Source organism: Oxyura jamaicensis, chromosome 2 (genome assembly GCF_011077185.1).
Source record: "Oxyura jamaicensis isolate SHBP4307 breed ruddy duck chromosome 2, BPBGC_Ojam_1.0, whole genome shotgun sequence".
In the NCBI taxonomy this organism is placed as follows: domain Eukaryota; kingdom Metazoa; phylum Chordata; class Aves; order Anseriformes; family Anatidae; genus Oxyura; species Oxyura jamaicensis.
Window position 1 is genome coordinate 3,349,565 of NC_048894.1, and position 21,697 is coordinate 3,371,261.

Here is a 21,697-nt window from a genome sequence, read left to right on the forward strand (position 1 = left end):
GTAGGAACAAATTACTATAAAGGTGACGAGGAGTCAGCTGTCCTGTAAGATACTGAGGTGGCCAACTCTCAATGAACCAAGCACAAATTGAGCTCTTAAATACCTCGGAAGATTTAGGCTAATACTGTTAAACTCCTCCAGTCACTCAATCTTGCTTCTGGTTGTACTGAATTCTAGTCTGCAATGTAACATGTAGGACATCTCTGTCCCCCTTGAACCTCCAAGTCTGGGATTAAATTGATGTTAAAAATGTCTGCCCAGATCCCCTCCTGGAATTCAGGTTTGAGAAGATGCGTACCCCAGCCAATCAAGATGTACCACCAGAAGTACTTCCTCTCCGAAAAGAAGGAGATGACCAACAGGGTGTGAAGATACAGCCCTTCCACCAGCAGCCAGAAGAAGTTGGCCATGACACAGTATTGGAAGAAAACCATCATGGCTTTGCAGCCTACCTGGAAGAGAAGAAAAAAAAAGAGTGGTGAACTGCAGCATGTTTCCATAGCAAACACACCAAATTAGCAGTAAATATCTGTGTATGGAGTGCATCCTCAAGTGAGCCAGTTCAGCTCTGGGCACTGTTTGACTGTGTGAGCCTGGAGATAGAAGCACTCAAGCCTGGTAACCCTGCTAAGCTGTGACCATGATCTCTACCAGCATGGTGCTTCTCTCTGTAGGGTTTGGGTGTGGGGAGCTGTTTTAGGGGCAGACTGGACAATGGAAGGTCTTTCCCCTATGTGCAGGGCTGGGGTGGGCTTGTGGAGCTGAGCTGTGAAGCAAACCATTGCCCTGGTTCTGAAGAACCCTCCAAAAAGGCTCTACTTTGAACTGAGACCAACCCAGGGACTGGGCAGTACAGCCCACAAACGCTTGATTCAGCACGATGGAGGTGATCTGCACTGGAGAGGAAACACGAAGAAGTGGGAATTTTTTATGCTACTTTTGCCACCAGAGTCAGTGTCCTGATGAACAACATCTTGAGTGACTTGGGCATCACAGTCTCACATCCTCCCCCATCATTTTCAGTGGGAATGCTTGCTAATTGTAACTGCACCCCTGAACCCAAAGAAGCGAAGGCTCTGACATGAACAAACCGACGGCCAAGGATAAAAATAATAAAAGCAGCAACAACAATAAATTAATTTGCCCTGGAAAGCAAAGTCCAATTATAATTGTTCTGTGGCCTGGAAGATATTGCAAAAACTGAAGGGGTTTGAGATAGGGGTTTGAAGAAAGTCAAGTCTACAAAGGGCTGTGAATGCTCAGTAAAGATCCGTGACACATCTTTTTTTTTTTTTTTTTTTAAATAAAGAAAAGGATAAGGAGGCAAAAGAGGGTAAACACTAATGAGCATGGACAGATTTGATTGCATTGGAAGGGGAGAGCTGAAAAGGGAAAGAGGATTATTTTTCCTCGGAAAATGAATAATTAAACACTGCAACTTGCTGCGAAGATTTCACTGCAGCACAGAAGTAGGATGATTTACAGGCAGTGGGAACAGTCAGATTAGAAATGGAAAGAAAAAAAAAAAAAAAGTGAATGGGAAATTTCTGTCTGGCACTCAGGGTGAAAACTGCTGCAAAACACCTGAAGGTAGAAGTCGGATGCCCCAAGAGGTATGGGAGCCCTGGCCATTGCCCCAGTACCTGATGGATCCAGGTCCACAGCTGGGTCCCTATTCCCTACAGATTTACAGAAAAGCATTGGTTGCATCGTTACACATATCCATGTTGTCTAAACATTCTCGAGATGCTGATTCAGCTGGCTTCAGTGAGTCTGCTTGGGTTATGCCCTGCTCTTGTTGGGACAAGGGCACGAGGACCAGGCTCACAGCACTCCCTGGTTAGCAGCCTGCCCTTGGTGCTCTGTGTTTGCACGATGGGGAATTTAGAGCAGTAATTGATTTGCACCAGTGACAAGCATCCCCCTGCTCACCTCTCTTTCTGAAAACAGGTGCTATGAAACCCACCAGTTAAAAAAGAAGCGTAAAAAGTGTTTTCTCGACACAACATGTTATGAAAAGAGAATTTTGCCCGCTGATCACTCAAAATTAATTCAACCCTCTCCTAGCACCCGCCAGTATGTCATGCTGGGGGATCCTCACAGGCTCCTGCTAATCAATTTATATGCACTTCAGCTCCCCTCTGTGAGGCAGATGGCATAAACAGCGACTTGCTGCAGGGTAGTGATGGGGGAAGGTGGAGGCAGAGCAGACACTTCACTCCCATGCAGCGAAGGTGACACGGAGCTGAGCTGACAAGGGCTCGGGCTGTGGCATCCTCCTCCCCGTGGCATCCCTGTGCTCCTCGTTTCTCCTCGCCTCAGTGTGCATATGGCAGTGTGACGCTGACACACCTCATTTCTTTTGCCCAAAGTCTGGGAACCGGCTCGGTGTGTCTGCAGCCAGTGTTGATTTGAAATATCCCTCCTCAAATATAGTTTTGCTTTGGAGAATGAATTTTGGCGGAATCCTTTCTGGATGGCTGTGTTGGAGCTACAGCAGAGTTCTGAGACTGGAGCATGCCACAAGGGGCTGGGATGGTCTACAGAATCAGGAAAGACATCTCACAAAAAAAGGGTGTGATTTTTTTTTGTGTAAGAGAGGCTTTTGGACAGAAATCCCCAACCTGAGTTTGCAGAACTGCTACTGTCACAAAGAGGAAACTGCCCTGAACTACAGCTGTGGCAGCAATATTCCCAAGTAAGGATGTCCAGATCCATCACCTCTTCTCCCTTGAGCAATGGCAGCTACTTTTGTGGTAGTCTCTGGCCTTCACCTCCTTCCCTAACACAGTGCTGGTGCCTTGTTACAGCATTGAAGCAAATCACAAACATGGGCAACAGCTGGTTTTTGTCAACTCCTCTCCTAAGGGGGCTGTATCTTAGCAATTCTCTGCTCTGTGCTGGGAGATATTGGGCTATTTGAGCAGTTGCTTCCACCCCAGGCATTTTTTCTTTACCTGGAGAAAAGATATTTTTACACATCAATGCGAGCACATGGCAGTAACGTTTTGCAGCCTGGAATCCCCTGTGACATGGGATGTCCTGCACTGGAACAGATTTGGATGCACTGGCATGGTCCAAGCTCATCCGGGTGTCTACAGTGAAGCTCTATCGCTAACTCATGGTACTCATGGTATTTATGGTACTTCCTTGCTGCCTGGGTTTCTTGCTACCTTTACCTAAGATGGGAAGGTTTAAACCAGACCATCTATTTCGCAGAAAGATGGAGTTTCACTGTTGACTGCATTGTTCTTCCCTTGAATCCTCCTTGACAGCCAGCTCTGTGACACATTCAGAAATCAGCCCTTCCTGGCTTTTGAGAGACCTCTTCATTATTACATGCAGCAGCAGCACTTGGTAATGGGTCTCTGCCTTTCTCATCAGCTGTATTCAGCCTCAGAATGGCTGTTACAATGCTGGGAAACAAAATCTGTGTTTACCTAAGATGCTTTACCCTTTAGATGACAGGCACTAGGCAGACATGAGCTATAACATCTCATAGATGATTTTTTTCATTAAAGATCAGACCTCACAGCATGTCAGGTCTAAACATAACCAACATAGGTTATGTTTAGAAAAGGCATTTCAGCAGGAAAAGCAGCATTACAACACTCTTTTTTTTTTTTTTTATATATATATATTTTCCCTTCCACTACCTCATTTACAACAACCTATTTCCCTGTCTTTCTCCAGACAACTTCAACTTGCCCTGTTTGTTTCCATTCAAGATGTTGCAGTAGATGGTCTGCCCTGGCTTTGCTGGTGTGATATCTACCCAAGTGGCTCCTCTCTGCTTTCCCTCTTTGGCACTGCATTAGACATGGGATATTTGTTTTTCCCATGAAGGTCCCCTTTCTTTCCACATGTGCTGCTGGCTGCTAACTGTTGAGACTGATTCTGCCTCCAGCTAAGGCTGAATGGAAACCTCTTTCACCCCAGACAAGCACTTTTGTGCTTCTCTTTAAATCCATCATAGTCAATAAGAAAATTTCATCTTAATTATTACAGAAGTTTACTTGAGGATGAGATGAGGCATGCCTTAGAGCTACTGCATGGGCCTCCCTTGCCTTATAGTGGCCAACCATCTGTGTTGGACTCTATAACTGAGGACTATCTGAAAAAGAGAAACTGCAAGATTCAGCTGCTTCTCAGTAGGCTGCTTATGATAACATAGGCACTGTCACATATTTTGTTGGGCTTCCAGCTGCTGCTCCAGAAGGATCACAGAATCACAGAATAATCTAGGTTGGAAGAGACCTCCAAGATCACTGAGTCCAATCTCTGACCTAACACTAAGAAGTCCTCCACTAAACCATAACACTAAGCTCTACATCTAAATGTCTTTTAAAGACCTCCAGGGATGGTGACTCAACCACTTCCCTGGGCAGCCTATTCCCATGCCTAACAACCCTTTCAGTAAAGAAGTTCTTCCTAATATCCAACCTAAACCTCCCCTGGTGCAACTTTAGCCCATTCCCCCTCATCCTGTCACCAGGCATGGAGATCTACAGGCTCTGTATCACTTTCCTAAGTGCTGTGGGATGGGACAGTGATATCACTGGGATATTCACAGGCATTCTAAAGGGTATATGTCCATGCTCAGATAGCAGAAGTCTGCCTGTTATGGAGAATCCTTAAGGGTGCTGAGCTAGCAAGTACTGGAGAAATCTTACTTATTGCAGTGCATGAATGTCCTGAAGAACACAAGAATATGCTAGTCTCCTCAAATGTAAACACCTTTGAAAAAAAACTTCTATTATTTTTCATGTTAGTTTTGCAAAACACATGGAAAATGCTGTCTTGCTGGCCACAGAGTATTTAGCATTCCCATTTACAAGTATACGGGTGTGAATGTCTGCTTTCTGGATAGGAACCAGGCCCATGGCTTTCAAAGCAATGACTCCATGTCATGCTGGGCATTTCTTGCCCTCCTAGACAGAGCTGCTCTGAGCTAGCACTGATTTGGACACGGAGAAGTGTAATGGTCTAAAAGCTAAAAAAGGAATAGAGAAAGTAAAAGAGATTGCATTTGCTTTGAAAGAGAACATCTTACAGTCATTTTAGGGAAAATATTTAATGGGCTGTTGATACTTAGGGATGTAGCCTGTCCTTCCAAAAAGGAAGGGGTGAGTAGGGATGAAGCACATGAGTGGTTAGACTGGTGGTATGACTCAAAGAAATATATTTAGTTGAGAAGTTGGGCAAAATTTTTAGGATGTCAATAAAGGTCAAATTCAAAGCTTACAGTAATGGTGGTAAAACAACAGAGCTACTCACAGCCAGCACAGAGTTCATGTGCTACAGTAACTGCAAAAACCACAGACCACTTTGTCAAGTCATAGGAAAAAACACTCAAGACACAACCAGGTTTTCTGAGAGAGGGGTAAAGAGAAAGGGCATAAGGGTGGAAAAAACAAGGCAGATCAATGACCACAGGCTCTCTACCGTGCCTAGCAGCTCTTTTTGCTTTAATGTTAGCCCTGAGGAAAAAAAAAAAAGAAAAAAAAGAAAAAAAAAACTTTTTTGTTGTAAAACTGATGCAGTGACTAGCTGACCTACCTAGAGAAATGCAGTCCAGATGCTGGGAGCAGTGATTAACACAGATCTGAACCTGTTGCATTAAATACACATATATCCTACTCATCAGAGATAACTCTGCTCAAGGTATCTCTGCTCATTATTAACTGTTAAGCCCTGGCACTCTTGACCAGCTTCTGAATTTCTCTAGCTTAGTTGAATTTCTCTAGCTTAGTTGGACAGGAGTTGGTCTAAGAAGGATGAGGTTTTGATGGAGGTACATATACAACATAAATGTGCATGCAGAAGCCTCCTGTGAATGCAACAAAACTCTACAAAAAAAATAAGTCAGGTAACTATATATACACTGCTGTGCACCAGAGATCATCACTGCACTAGCACAAGTCTCCCCTGGCTTCTTTTCTGGAGATATGGCTTGCTACGGCTTTACAATCAGGGCTAAAGAAAGATCTAAATCCAATCAAATGAAAAGGTGCACCACAATGATTGATCATTCTCCCACCCAACATGCTATAAATGGCCTGGGGTGATGTAAATGGTCTGTCTGAGTCTCGTCACCCCGAGCACTGGACTCCCCATCAGGAGACCCGACCTGACCTCCCATGGTCATACATGTGCGACTCCCCATGTATGACCATGTCCCTGCATGGATGTGACCACTGTGTCCTTGCGTCTCCAGATCCTGCATCCTGCTGCAGTGTGGAACATGGCTTGAGCGGTTTGTGGCAGGGCACCAAGATATATTTAAGTGACCTTAAAGATATATTTAAGTCATCACATGCAATCCTGAGCAATGCTGCAGCTCCTGGCATTATTGATGAAGTTGGAACATTGCCTTCAGGCCAGTCCCTAGTGCCTTTGGCAAAAGCATGGGCTCAGACTGATTGCAATTAATCATGAAATGTGGAAGCCTCTAAATCTCCTTTAAGGTACTTGGGTCTTTTTACCAGGGCTACCACCTCTGAAGCACGATGAAGATTTACACAGAGATTTCTGCTGGTCTCTTCAACAGGAGACAGATGAAAACTCATTTTCTCTGTGACAGATTTATCCAGCCCTTTTCTTTTATGTTGCCCAGAAGACATGACCTGTCTGAAAGGCTAGTTGTTGAGTGACTCATGCTGAATTTGCCCACAGCAACAGCTGCTCTTCTCCCCAGCCTGGTCAAGGAGGCTTCCTCAATATTATTTAAAAGCTTTTTATAGATCCCAATTGTGATCGTGTTTCAAAGGCATGGCTGGAAGATGGGGTAGCACAGAGCAATACCACCTGCTTGGTTGATGCTGAATTTTGGGTCTCCAGGAACAGGGAACGGCCTTGCCCTACATCTCCATAACTACAGTGCCATTTTAGTTTTAATCATAATTGAACGCAGGAGTCTTGAACTAATTCCTGCCCCATATGCCCAAATCAGACTGAATCCCATCCCATGATGTAGGAAGATGTAGGAAGATGGTTATTCCATAGTGACTGTTGATCCTGCCTTAGCCCTCTCATGAGGAGTTGTAAAAGATGCAAAGTTGTATCTTTAAAGGATATACCTATTTCTTGTCTCATTTCCATGCTTAAGGCTACTGGCTTTTATATATTATCTTTTCACTACTTAGTTGTCTTTGACAGAAAAATGGAAGAGTATGCTCCATCCAAGGTCCTAAATAAGGAGCTGCAGAAGACATTTCCAGAAGTTGACTTGGCAAGCTGAAAATGTGAATATCAATTTGTTATCTCAGCCTTCTGCTGCTGTCTCTTGTTTTCTTCAGAGACAATTAGGGTGATGGTTTGACCCTGCAGAGGCCAACAGCAAAGCCCCGGCTGACTTCAACAGGGCTTCATGCTGGAGGTCTAATTTACAGAAATTCTGTGTGACGTCAATGGGAATTGTTGACAGAAATAAAACAGCATCTTACTGGGTGATTCTGTTTCTCTAAAAATGAGCACCTAGGTCAAGCCAATTTGCTTAGCCACAAAAAAAAAAAATAAAAGGAAAAGTGCTACCTTGCCCTTGGCATGTTCCTCCTTTTGTGTAACAACAGAAAAATAAAACATATTAAAAACACAAACAAACAAGACAGGCTGGCACAAAGCCACTGCTTATTTCTTCCCTCTAATTGCAGTTGTAGACTAGAATTAAACAGGTAATCAAATAAAAAAAGACCCGCAGTGTTTATGTTCTACCATGGAAGGAAAGCAAGGTCTACTCAAAGAAGACTTCTCCTAAGCCAGTTGGTTGCATTTGACTCCTTTCCCTGCCATGTAGTCTGACAAGCAAGGAATCTTAAATGCTAAATTGCTACACTAGTGAGTGGCTCTGCAAACTTCCGTGGGAGGTGCATGGAAATTTTGGGTGTTGATTCCTAGCACTGTCTATGTGTAAAGAAGTTTGATGAAGGAAATTCTTAAAATGTCATCTTGATAGAGATGATGGGGCTTCTGATTGGAGCATGTAACCTTTAGTTTGTGAGGACCTAAACTGTCAAGTTTAAAGCCTTGGTTAAAGCAATTTTTCATCTTTGAGAAATTAAAATAAAGAAAAAAATGTCTTTAAAGACCTTCATTAGATTAATAGTCTCACATCTTGGTAACAGATCCTTCAGCTCTTGCTGCTCTAACAGATTCAATTGTAAGTCATCCCTATAAAATGTATGGCAGACAGATCAACGTATCTGAATTCAGAGAGGGCTCATGATCACCTTCTATCTCAGGTACAGGAATAGGAGATCTCAAACGCGGATTTTCCCTGTTAACATGCTGCTTTGCAACACTGGTGCCCCAGAAACATTATGTGGGAGTGCTCTTAAGCCTTAGCAATAGTGAATTAATTCAATTTATCTTAACCTTCTTTCCTCTAGGTCACAATGCATTACATTTTCATGCACCCATCTTTGCCTAAGAGAATACTTACTGAATGTCAGCTGTCACAGGGCAATTTATTAAGCCATTATAACCTGGATTTGTGTGTAAGCTTGTTGATTTGTCACTGCCTTCACAAAACAGAAATGCTATTTCTAGACTGATGAGCTGTGCCACACAGCAATATGCATGCACACACACATACTGATTCAGCAAGCTAAGTCTTGCTGGCTTCCAGTATAACTGTGGAAAGAAGTTGGGCTTAATCTCCACATCTCTTTCCTCTGCCCCTACTTCCACTTGCTCTGGCTGGGCTGGGCCTGGACCGAGCCTGGGTAGGGTATTATTTCTCTGGATAGAGAGTATATTGCTCTAGCAATAGCCAAATGCATATGGGCCCAAAAGTCCCCTAAGGTAACCTTGTCTTTTCGCAGTGCTTCCACATCTTTAATGCAAATTGAAAGCTAGTTGAAAATGGTAGGATATTTAAAAGTCTCTCTCTGCTAATACGGAAGTTACATAAAACAACCTCTAATTTATGTGCTTCCAAGCCAGCAAAGCATAGCAGGGTCAGATCCTCAACTGGCAGAAACCTTGCGAATTCTGCTAAAACAAATAGAGATCTACTCATTTACTCCAACTAAAAAACGTGGTCCACATGACTGCACTTTATGCCTAGACTACTTCCCACGAAGGCCTCCTCAAACACAACACTATCTATTCAATTCTGTAGGCAGCTCTTATGTCTGCTGTACCTCACATAAGCAGCAAGTTTAAGCCCTGTGACTGCGATCCTCACGGCTATTTAAGCATTTCTCTTCAGCTGACTTTAACAAGGGTTATGTAACTGACAGCCTTGAGGGCCTGGACCTTTCTATTTTGTCTCTTAGGAATATTAGTTTTATTTTTTTTTTTGGAGGGGAGGGGGAGTTGGTCTTGTGAATATTTGTAAGATGTTGATTAGCTCTAGACGGTCTAGCCTCTGTGTCAGATGACTCAGAGTTGAGCTTAAACATAAAAATAGGATTGTCTTGGTTAATGGGGTAACTGTCCTTATTTCACGCTCATCAACTGAAGAATGATAACGGCACTTCTGAATACATCTTCAGTAATAAGGCAAGTCAATCACAAGTCAGCAACTAAAGGGAGAAGATGGTCAGAGTTTTAATAATGTCCTTCTCCACACCTGCCCCATGTTCTCTTGTTGTTCTGCATTGCTCTATGGTGCCAGCACATGACTAGGGCATTGCAGTGTTGGGCAAGATAAAGTCACTTTTTCAAAGGAAGTTCCTGCTTTAGAGTTCTCCCACAGTCTAACTTGCTACCTTCACTCCTGGGTTATTTTCAGGAGCAAAGGAGAAAGGTAAGGGATAACTCATTCAAGTAAAACAATATAAAACCATGTTAGAGCTTCGTCTGCAAGGTCTAGACCCTCTCAAGGGTTGCATGACGACAGTCCAAGGAGCAGAAAGGGCATGACCCAGAATCTAATACTTCCTCTTTTAAGGAATGGATCACTGCATCTATGGACTTTCCTCACCTTCCTAGCCTGACATGCCAAGCATCCAGCTTTATCCCCCACTGCTATTCATTCCCTCCCTGTATCAAAATTATTATTTTACCTCTAGCTTCCCTGACACTCAAGGTTTTCTTCATTCTCCAACACTGCACATTCCCTTCTTCCCAAACTCAGACCTTTGCTCCCTTCTTCTCCCACATCATTTTAGTAGAGCTCCATCTCCAGACACCACAACCCTTCTTCCCAACCCAATTTATTCTTTACTTACTACTGCCAGCCCTGATGATAGTTGTGTCTTTGTGCAAAGATGGGGCTGCCAGAAACTGCTGTCTCACTAACAAAGAAGGAAGTGACTGTTTGCCAGCAGCTCCACAGCAATTACCTGTGTGCAAGTCCTCTTCCTATGGCATGTATGAGGTGGTTTATGTCTTCTTCATAAATATCAGAATGGTGGCTTGTACAGGTGGAGACCTCTTTTATTCTAGAAGAGATGGTAAGATACCACATTCCTGTGTTTTGTGTTTCTGGCTAATATTAAATTCCAAACAAGAATGTGAAAAAGTCGAGGTAGATAGGTAGCCCATCTCCCATGCTCATGGCTGCTGCTAGCCATGGACAGTAACCATCCCAAACCTATTTATAGCTTCTCATTGCTTCACACACCCTTCATCACTGAATTTGCCAGTAAAACCTCAGATTAACTCTGGCCCTGATTTACAAAGTGTACTTGAAAGCATTATTTTTTATTTTTAGCTTTATTTTTAGCTTGCTTTCTTTCTTTCTTTCTTTCTTTCTTTCTTTCTTTCTTTCTTTCTTTCTTTCTTTCTTTCTTTCTTTCTTTCTTTCTTTCACTTATTTGTATCACATACAGGAGCTTTCTCTAGTTATTTTTCTTTCTCTGTCATTTACTTTGCTGTAAAGTTTTGAATGTAGCAGTGATCAGCAGATACAGAGATAGCAGCAGATATGGGGATATCAGATAGTATAAAGATAGTATAAAGATAACATTCCACTGCCAGGTACAAGCAAATCTCTCTATCTAACCTAGTGGTAAAAATGTAGACCAAGGAAATGGGTGTGTTAGGTTTGTGTTGTGACAGCAACACCACAGAAATTGTCAGCAGAATCATAAGTAGAAGCCAAATGCTGTCAAAATCTCAGAAAGAAGAACTGAAGCCAGTGTGCTTCAACACCTTTCCCTGAAGCCAACAGAAACTGTTTGGCTTAGTTTCACAATTTTTTTTTGGGCAGGTAAAGTGGTTCAGGTAAGACTTGAGTGGAAGAGTGAGAAATATTCCACTAACAGTGATTTTTCCTTTTCTCCTTGTACTGCTCCTTGAGATGAAAACCAAATGTAGTTGTTACCTATCAGGTGGGAAGGGTGAGAGTCTTCATCACTCTACACAGCTGAGCAAAAAGAGGCAGCCCTCACCTCATATTGGGTCTCATTTTCATGGCAGGACAGACTTTAAAGCCTTTCTTTATCTCAGGCAGCATCTTTGTGCCTGACTTATCCAACTGAATTCAGTGGATGGGGAGCAGTTCTGCAGCAATGAGCTGAACTACTGAAAAAGTGCCAGCTCATGAATTTACACATTTTGGGGCCTGACCCAACTCCAATTAAAGTCAAGCAAAAAATTCTCGTTGTCTGCAGATAGAGTTGTGCCAGACTTTCTCCAAGCCAGTCTGTGATGCTAAAATGAGCTTGCCCTCTTTTGTGTAGGTGAGAGTAGACGTCTATCAGAGAGGATGTAACCCAATACAAGGGCTGTGTCTCTAATTTCCAACTCTTCCTCTTTCTCAGATGTGTCACAGACTCCTGCCAACTTTTTTTTTTATTTTTTTAAATAATAATTATTGTTATTTATTAATTTCAGAGAGCAGAGCAGGGGACCTTCTCTCCTATAAAACACCACTATATGAGCAAGGGGCTGTGTATATGAAGGACTTGGAGTGCTGGGTAAACCACAGGAAAAAAATCTTGCATCAGAACCTGGCTCTGCTGCTCCCTGGTTTAGAGGCCAGATGCAGTCTCCAATCACTAGGTCAGAAACTCTTCCTTCCTATGGCCTTCTGAATATCAGTTTTATTTTTACACAAGTGTTTAAAAAGAGTCATACTCTTCCAGTTTTCACAATAGCCTGCATATCAAAGCACTCTTCATGAAGTTGGATGGATTTGAATCCAGATGGGGATGTGCTGGAAAAGAAAATGTGTCTATCTTCAACTTCCATATATAAAGTTCATGTAGGAGCCTGTAGCTTTTATCAGTTTGGCCTGAGGCAGATCATGTTAAAAAACTAATTTTCCACTCTGAAGATACGAGACATATATATATGTTCACTATTGCTAAAGGTCCTGCCCTCCTTTGCAAATAAGAATTTCTCATTGGAATTTGATTGTCTTACTGGAATGCAAAAGGACAAAGAGAAATGATCCCTCCCTTGGCTGGATTCTCAGCAAAGGCAAATTTGCAGAGCTCAACAGAAGTCTGAATTCAATCTGTAGAACTGAATCTTTATTTATATCAAACTGTTGGCTTCCTTGTCTTCAGCTAGGCTGGAAACATAAGTGGTTCATCATTATGCTATCCAGATATTACATTCATTAAACTAAATCAAAGCTTAGCCATTAAAACACACGCACACACAAAATCAAATGAAAAGACAAGCAAAGAGTTCAGTTCAATCCTTCTACCAGGTTTGCTATTTTGGCTACTGAGCTTCACCTGACATTTTCCAGAGAGAGAAGGAAAGAAGACGACAAAGCATGGGAATGCTTAAATGGAAGGTCACAAAGCCTAGAGAAAACTAATGTGAAAAAACTAGAATTTGCTAAGAGGGTTCTTCAATCTGTAAAAAAAAAAAAAAAAAAAAAAATGCAGTCAAATACAGACTGGAAAGTGGTGCTTTTTTTCATGCATTATGAGTAACTGTTGGATGCAATGAAGCCACATGCCATGAGTTTTCCATCAGAAATGATTGACTAGGTGATGACTAAATGATTGACTAAATGATTAAACTGAAGGTATTCTGAATGAATCGGAGCAAATAGTTATTGGAAAAGGCAGTGTGGGCGATTTCACAGAACCCTCGTAGCCTGATCGTCTTTACATCTGGGTGCTTAAAGTCTATATTCACTAACACACTTGAGCATATGCCTACCTTAAAGTAATTTAAGCCAACATGATTCAGTTTCATATAATTACAAACATTGCAACTGAGGGCACGACAAAGAAAGTGAGGTTCAGTCTACTACTGACTGCCGGCACATTTGGCAATAAGCTGTGTGCCCTCCAAAATATTCAAAGTCCCTGGTGGTGCTTTGTTTCCCACTGGAAAATCCCAATGTGCTTTTAGAGCCTTCTCTAAAGGTCAGTCTACATGCTGCTATATGCCTAAGGACACACCTAATTCATTTGGGCAGCTGGGGAGAGGAGAAGGAGTGAGGGTCATTTGCAAAGGTGCTGCTGGTGAGGTTCCTCGTAGCAGCACAAAGGGCCTGAACCACTTTGTGTAGGTCTTGGGATCAATGGTCATTTAGGCCTGCTGCATTTACTTATGAAAATGAGCCTTGCTTGTCAGCCCAGGGTTTCTGCCCCATGAAAGGTGGGGTAAATTTTTCATCAAAGCAGGAAGACTTTTCTTTCCTCCAGGAATGGATTTTTCAAGGAAGAAGAACCAAGAAATTTAAGAAATTTACAGGTACCACACACCAACACCATCAAGTGCACAGTGCATGTTCTGGCTCATGTGATGGCTCAGTGATTGGCAGCATTGGCCCTAAATCCCTGAAATGCTTATGGCCACATTCTCTGTGGCCATAGAGACACCCAACAAACTTTATTTTTCAGGGCATTCATGCTGAACTCAATGGTAATGGTTAGACTTAATGACCTTGGAGGCCTTTTCTAACCTGAATGGTTCTATGATTCTACAAAACTGTGATTCTACAATCCAAAACTATTTCAATTTAAAATGCCATAGAGTTAACACTATAATTGAGGTTTCCCATACTAGATAAAATTAAGTAAAAGTGCTGCTGAAGCAAAGCCTATGAACATTTTTTTAAATTACATATTCATCTATATTAAGTGGAATTCCTATCAGATTGGAGCATTGGCAAATATGTTGGTGGCGAGCTTAAAATATTTTTAGGTGGCTAGTGCATAAAACATAATTTTATGTCTTTGTACTGCAACGGTTAAGGTCAAATTTGGGAAATAGATCCCTTCATCACTAATGCTGGGAGAGGTTGTAATTCATTTGGATTTTATATATCCCTGAATCTGGTTCAGAAGGGAGGTGCTTTTGTCCTTTTTTCCTCAAAGGAACTAAGTGCAGTACTTTCTCTAATAAAAAGATCTCTATTGCTTTGGTTCTTCCCTCTTCTGAAACAGCATAGTGGTGACAGCATTCAGTGAATTAAATTGTTTATTCAAATCTCTCCTCAAACTGAATGAGCTCAAGGCCATATCTTGCATTATCAGTAGAAACATGAAACCTTCCATAAATCCTATAGTAGGCCCTGGATATATCAACTAGTTAGTACCCATGTCCCCCAAGCCAAAATCATATCCTGCAAGTTCAAAGCACAAACAATGCAATTATTTCACCTAGCTCAAGTCAATCTAATGCAACCAAACCCAACATAAATTCAATGGATTTTATAACTATGTCTGCAAGCAGATGAATATTAGGTGAGGCACTGTGATTGCATTCCATATAGGTATTTTTTTCCTTATGGCCTAAAATATCACCCATATTCTGCAAGGGGTAAGCTCAGTCCTCTGTAATGGAGACAAATTTATTCTACATACTTTTGTAACCCTTCTGTAGGATCTAACCATTCACCTTGAACTGACATTTCCCATCAAAATCCTCTGACAAGGAGAAACACATACACAGTGGTGGTAGCCATGAGACTGGCTTCAAGGAATGACAGATTCTGCAGGACAAAGCCCAGTATTTATACATAGAAGTGCTTCAGGATGGACTATTGCAGCAGACACTTCTCACAGAGCCTTCTGCAATCATGTCTGAGTCACGACCTGGTGCAAACTGCCACAGGAGTGAGAGGTTAGGTCAAACTCCATGGTTCATTGGGTTCTTGGCTTCTCTGCCAATTAGCATTGGCAAATATCTTTGGCAGCAGACTCCAGCTAATTGTTCATCCAAGTTTATATGTCATTGTAACTATTCATGGGCCTACATGATAAAGTCCCATTGCTGAAGAATACACATCCCAGGGAACCACAGAGGAGAAAGAAAAAAAAAAAAGCAGAGGGTGGGTGGTATGTAGTCACTGCAATGGGGACATGGTGTAGACAGTTCTCAGGGAAATGGTGGGAGTAGGCTGCTCTTTGATATTAACTGGGAGGTGCTCAAGCAGAAAAGCCATTATAACAGCAGGGATGGGACTCAGGAGGGTACAGATACAGAAAAGTCAGAAGGCAAGGAAGAGATTGAGTGGTGAGATTGGGAAGAGAAAATACAGACTTTTCTGTTGCTTTATGATGCAAAGAAACACAGGTGCTGGAGAGATCTGCTGGACTGATGTGTCCAGTCCCCTGCTATTGCCAGCAAGTAGCTCATCTTTATATACCATTATAGAGTGCTGCTCATCTCTATAGATCATTATAGGGTGTTTTTTTTTGCTTTGTTTTTGTTTTGCCTTTTTTTTTTTTTTTTTTTTTCTGGATGACTTTTGATCACATCTTACTGTTTAAGGGATTTCAGTTTCCCGCCTAAATTTATTCATGACTAATGTCCTCTTGCATCAACATTGTCATTAGTTAAACACTTCTCCTGCCTTAATATTTGCTCCAGCTGATTACACTGAGTCTGAAAGGTGATAAAATACACCAGCTCCTTTATTTGCCTCCTTTTTCATCCCAGAGGGGAAATGTCACAGTTGCAAGTTAGCGTGGGATACAGATCCAGATGAAAAATAGACAGTGATGTGTCTATATATAGATTTCCTGCCTGAACTCGTGCAGAGATCTGGTCAATACAATCAGTAGAGCTCAGAGAGCCATTCAGCTCAGCAGACGTAGGTGCCTTCTTCAAAGTGAGGTGGCAGCTGTCTGGACCCTAGTGGACATATTGGTCAGATCTCAGCTGACTGTGATTGCACTTTACACATGGAGATCATGTGTCGGTATTTAACCTGCAGATACCTAGAATGAGTTATCGGAATCCGGATCTCCCACCACCACTGAGGGGAAAGGCTTTACTAAATCCTCAAGCAGAGGATGGCAAGTCTTTGCTCAGAATATCCAAAAAATAAGCACAGGACTGGGAAATAGACACAGGACTGATTGAAATCCAAAAATCTTGCGTGCTCCAGTTGTGGGTTTGACCTCAGAAGGGATTAGACCTCTATAAACTTTTGAACCTGGTAATTTATTTTATGCCCTTTCCATACGAACTAAGCTTCAGCAATCAGGTTTTTGTTTCTTTTCAAACAAGAAAAAATATTGAATTCTTCCCAAGGTAGTGTCTTACATACATTTGCAAAGTAATTTTTGGTGCATTGTTTAAGAGAGGCAACAGAACGTGGCAGAAACTTCAATGTGCACAGCTACTTACTGAGCTCACAAAGCAGTGTTCAGGTTCTTCACTTTCAAATAGGATAACGTCTTTTATGAAGACTGCGATGGCTCTCATTATGAAGGACATGAAGAGGTGCATATGAATATAATTTCGAGTACAGTGTAGCTTTCTGTTGAGGAGAGATGAAATAACATTTCTGAATAGCAAGGCTTCTCAAAAACATTATTTATCTATTTACATGTTTCTTCTGCCAAGATATAGACTTACAATTAAACATTAGAAACCCTGACACAGACAATGTTCTGATGTAAATCACTGCAAATTCACTTAAGCCTTTTTAAAGCCACAAAAGATGTGACATTCCATATATCTGTAGCAGTGTTGCTTCTTTTCCAGTTCTCAGAAAAAAGGTCAAAAGATAGAATGATAGAAAACAGGTCCATCATACTGCTTTCCATTGGAAAAGACTCAGTAAACTGCACTCATGATAAAGGTCTGTTTTCTACAGAATGTTTGTACTGTAATAATTTTTTTAAAGGTGAAATATTTCTTCAGGGGGAGAAATAAATTAGCAGCTGCTGCCAAAATTAACACATATTGCAGGTTTTCTGGAGCAATGTGAATAATATATTCACTTAAAATGGCTATTTATTAATTATATTAAGAACATCACAAGGCTTTTTCTGTCCCTTGCCCACCAATATTTTGAAGATGAATTTTCATAAAACAGGTCTGCTTTTCAAGTGTATTTTGTTCAGTCATCATAACCACAACAGACCCCACTCAGCAACATGATTGAATTACCATGTTTTAATGAGTTACTATGCATCAGCAGAGTTTATGCTCTTAATCTCTGATGATGGCAAGATAAAGGGACTGAGCTGAGTCCTCTGTTCTTGTGGCGAAACCAAGTCAAATTACACTGTTTCCAACAGATGAGGTGTGTGAACCCTGACAGTTTCAACAGCTTGGCTGGCACCTTGTACCTTGTTGAGACAATAACATTTGAATATGTCTGATTCAACATTTGGGGAGCAGAGAGAGCGTGTATGCTGAGAAGTGCAAAGGAAGCAGTTATCTCTACTTAAGGATCATGAAGAGTGAGGCCAGTCTAAACATGAGAGTTACTCCAGAGCATACTCTGCTTCCTACATTCTTTCTTTGGTGATGATGTCTAAAATTGTCATAACTGGACAACCATATCACACATTTCAGGGAAGCCATCAGAGAGTGGCATAAGGAGATGGAATCAAATCTAAGAGGTTCTTCCATCTCTTGGAGGCCAATTTTTTGCTGTTTTCCCTACATACAAACAACATTGTAATAGGAGATTGCCTCATATATAGACTTGTTTTGTGGAGGTACCCAAATATAGATGCCTGAATCTATTACAAACAACAGGAACTGAGGATGAATTCAGATGCCACACGTTAGGCATCTAATGCGATTTAATTTGCTCTACCTTATCTACCTTTCAGTCCATAAGGGCCTGGGTCTCCTAAAGGTCCTACATCACATCTGTTTAGTTTACGCATGACTCAGAGACTCTAGCATGTCTAATATGGTTCTGGGTGACTCTGTTTTGCTCTAGAGCTCTATGGGCTATAGTAGGAAGTATTTCTGAAATGCATTTCTGAAGGTAGATTTGGGGTGTGAATCATCCGTCCCATTCTGAATACCTACTTTAGCTGAAATGCATCAATCCATAATATTCATCCATATTATTCTGACCGTGTATCTCAGATGCAGAGATCCACCATGTAAAAGTTAACATTTAGTCACATGAATCCCACATTAAATAATTGGACGGGGGTTGTAGCTCTCATAAAAATGCCACAAATCACATATCATAAAACACTGATACCAAAAGATGGAGGAACATCCCTCTCCTGTCCATCTTAGATTTCTTTTGCATCCACTCATGGTCTATAGCCAAAACACTTGCAGAATCACAGAATCACAGAACTGTAGGGGTTGGAAGGGACCTCGAAAGATCATTGGGTCCAACTCCCCTGCCAAAGCAGGTTCCTCAGAGCAGGCTGCCCAGGTAGGCGTCCAGACGGGCCTTGAATATCTCCAAAGAAGGAGACTCCACAACCTCTCTAGGCAGCCTGTTCCAGTGCTCTGTCACTCTCACAGTGAGTAAGTTCTTTCACATGTTGGTGCGGAACTTCCTGTGTTCTATTTTGGGGCCGTTGCCCCTTGTCCTATCCCCAGTTGACTTATTCATATTTAAACAGCCACCATTTCCTTTGAGTCACCCCCTTACCTCTGTCTTTTTGGCTCGTGCTCTTACCTGAAGAGACATAAAATGATCATAGCAGCAGTGAGAGCAATGAGCGATAAGGTATGTCCAATGGTGTAGCCGGTCTTGACTGTGCCATAGAATGCCGTTTGCTAACGTGAAGGAAAGAAGCAAAAAAAAAAAAAAAAGACTTTTAAAGAGCTGCCAACATGTGCCTAAATACACTGTCACTGATATTTTCCTGACTTTCTTGGTGAAATGAGGGAACCATCCTACTCCATTACCTTAAAAAAACCTCTTTCACCCTTTAAAATCACATCTGCCAGACTACATGATTCAAATACCACTTGTGTGAGTAAGGGGAATGTGTCTGGTTGCATCAGAGCTTGGATCGCACCAAAACCAGGCTACACGTGGGAAAAGTTCATAGAGGAAGGAGTCTGATTTGACACTGGCAGAAACAGCTACATGGTTATAACCTTGTGAAACAAGAGCGACTAATGTTCAGTTAAATAGTGCACTGACATGTCAGCACTGAGGCAATGAACATGATCAGCTTCATTATGTTAATGAATTTTGAGGACAGAACTGGTCTGGAAATTGGTTTTGTTTTTGTGGAAGTTAACATTGTGTTTTAGCAAGAAAAACAAACAAACAAACAAACAAAAACAAAGTATTCTCATTGAACACACAGAAATATATGTTAATTTAGAAATTAGTCCACAGTTTTTCTCTCTGATTGTATACAGAGGGAGTCTCTGAACATGGAGCACCATGGGATTTAAATCCAACAGGGAATCCTGGTCTAAATAAAATGGGGAAATAAGGCAAAAAAAGATCCAGCTCTCCTAAGGCTCTCCAGCAACACTAAATCAATATATTTTGATCCTCAGCTTAAAAAGAAAAGATCAGTTGCTATTTGGACATGTTTTATCAATGAAAAATCCAAATTTTTATAAGTTCAACCCAGTTTGTAGAAGTTCTTATTTTTCTAGCCCTTGATTGACCCTTCTCTGCCCTCCTTGCCTCCATTTTCTGTAAAGCAACCTACCAAGCAAAACCGCAAAAAGCAGTTTTGACAGAATATCTAAACCCAACTTTATCTGGGAAAACACTCTTTAAGGGCTGACATTTTTTATAGGTTATTTTCATGTGCCTTGATAAGCATTAGGTACTGTTCAGGACCAGTGAGGCTGAGATGAGAGGTAATCCTCTAGCATTTACACAGCCCAGCTTAGAGGGGTGTTAAGACAGAAATTTCAGAGAGTGCAAAGGCTACACTGGTCATGTCTATACTGCTCCTTGGACCACAGACCTCAGAGAGGATAAAAGCACAGTAGCTTCATTCAATGATTCCACATCACTAAGAACTTTGGGTCATGATCCATAGCAAGGACTTCTTTTCTAATTTATTTACCTGTTATACTAATGGAGTCTAGAGAATATGGCCATATCTATGCTCGCCCACATGCAGAGCATGGAGGGACTTGCACTGCATTAAGGAACAGTTGAGGTTCCACCTTGCTGTACTTGCTAATCACCTCCTGTTTTACAGATATCAAAGGAGATAATTTTATTCAAGATCATAAATGGAACTGGAATTTCAGTGTTGTTCAGATTACTAAAATACTAATCCTAGAACAAACAGGGATTTAGAGAAGTGAAGGAAATGCACGTCAGGATGCCTGTGTTCTGGCTCTAGACCTAGACTGATTTACAGAATAAAATTAGACAATTTTATCATTCCCTCTCTGACTTCTAAAAGCCTGTCCTTAATTTCACAGGAATGTGATATGAACGATTAGTTAAGGTAGATGCTAAAGTGAGATTAACTGAAAATCAGCTTCTTTTGCTTCTGTTCAGTAGCCTCTACATTTGTCCCTTGGAATTAGAATGTGAAACATTTATATTTGTAAGTGCAAAACAGCAGAAATACTGATATCAAGTCTTCCAGCAGCTCTGCACATAAACTTGCTTTGTGTTCACATCACCTATGCTAAAGTCTTCTGGGTTTCCCCTGGTAAATGCAAAGAGGCCCCTCTGGAGAGAACTGTGGGGTGAAATGTTCTACTTTCTTCACTGCCTCAGAGAGAGCCTACAGGGACTGTTGGGTGGCTCCCATCTGAGCAGGTGGAGGAACAGAGTGGGGAAGCTGTGCGTCACGCCTGATAATGGGACAGTAAAACAACACCCCACTAGCTAATATATGGGTTTTCAAGGTCGGATTGGAGAAGCAAACATTTCCATTGCAGAGATCATAAATGCACTACTTTGGTGGCTATGTCTTCTACTTCATAAGGACTGCCAGAATTTATAATTGAAATCATACACACAGCCCTTATTTATTTTTTCAATTTTTTTTTGCTCTTTCTGACTTGAGACCAGTAGATGTTTAAGGTTCACAAAGTGTTTTAGGCTTGGATAGTTATCAGTCCGCTCTGGACCTCATGTTCCATACAGCCTGCTGTTCTCCTTTTTTTCTGTTCCCTTTATTTCTTCCTCCACAAACTGACAGCCAATTCAACAACAACAAAAATCTATTCTTCTTCAGGAGCTAGGACTGCATGTTCACCCCCCTCAGCCACCTTTCACACAAATTAGACTTAAACAGCATGACAAAACTGTGCAAATCAAGAGAAAATAATTAAGAAAGAATTAAAAGAGCACAATACATGTTCTCTTGGTAACGCAGCACTCTGGCAGTGCTGCAATCCATTGGGTTGCCAAAGCATGTCCCAGGAATTCCCAAATCCCTTTGCAGCTGCAACATAAGCTAGAGGTCCTGGTGGAGGGTCTTCCCATAGCAGACGTGTAACGATGGCTTTTGCAATGTACGACCACTGCCCCAAAACTCGATCTTAGGAATGGGACGCGAGGATGTGAAGAGGTGGCTGACCTTGAAGGCAAACTAAGGCTCTCTCTCCAGTAGATCCCTGATATTCTTTGTGTATCTTTCCCTTTGGTATTTTTCTGAATTCTTTTACTATTAAG

The 21,697-nt window shown here is 41.5% G+C and overlaps 1 protein-coding gene across 1 annotated transcript in view; it reads right to left on the bottom strand.

Moving 5' to 3' along the window:
- Nucleotides 1-21,697, bottom strand: part of VIPR1 (vasoactive intestinal peptide receptor 1) — a 111,655-nt gene that overhangs the window by 19,625 nt on the left and 70,333 nt on the right. Inside the window, exons 5-7 of the mRNA XM_035317879.1 lie at nt 18,758-18,858; nt 16,498-16,630; nt 299-452 (exon numbers count right to left, since the gene is read on the bottom strand). Coding sequence (XP_035173770.1) covers nt 299-452; nt 16,498-16,630; nt 18,758-18,858 — 388 coding nt within the window. The remainder of the gene's footprint in view (nt 1-298; nt 453-16,497; nt 16,631-18,757; nt 18,859-21,697) is intronic.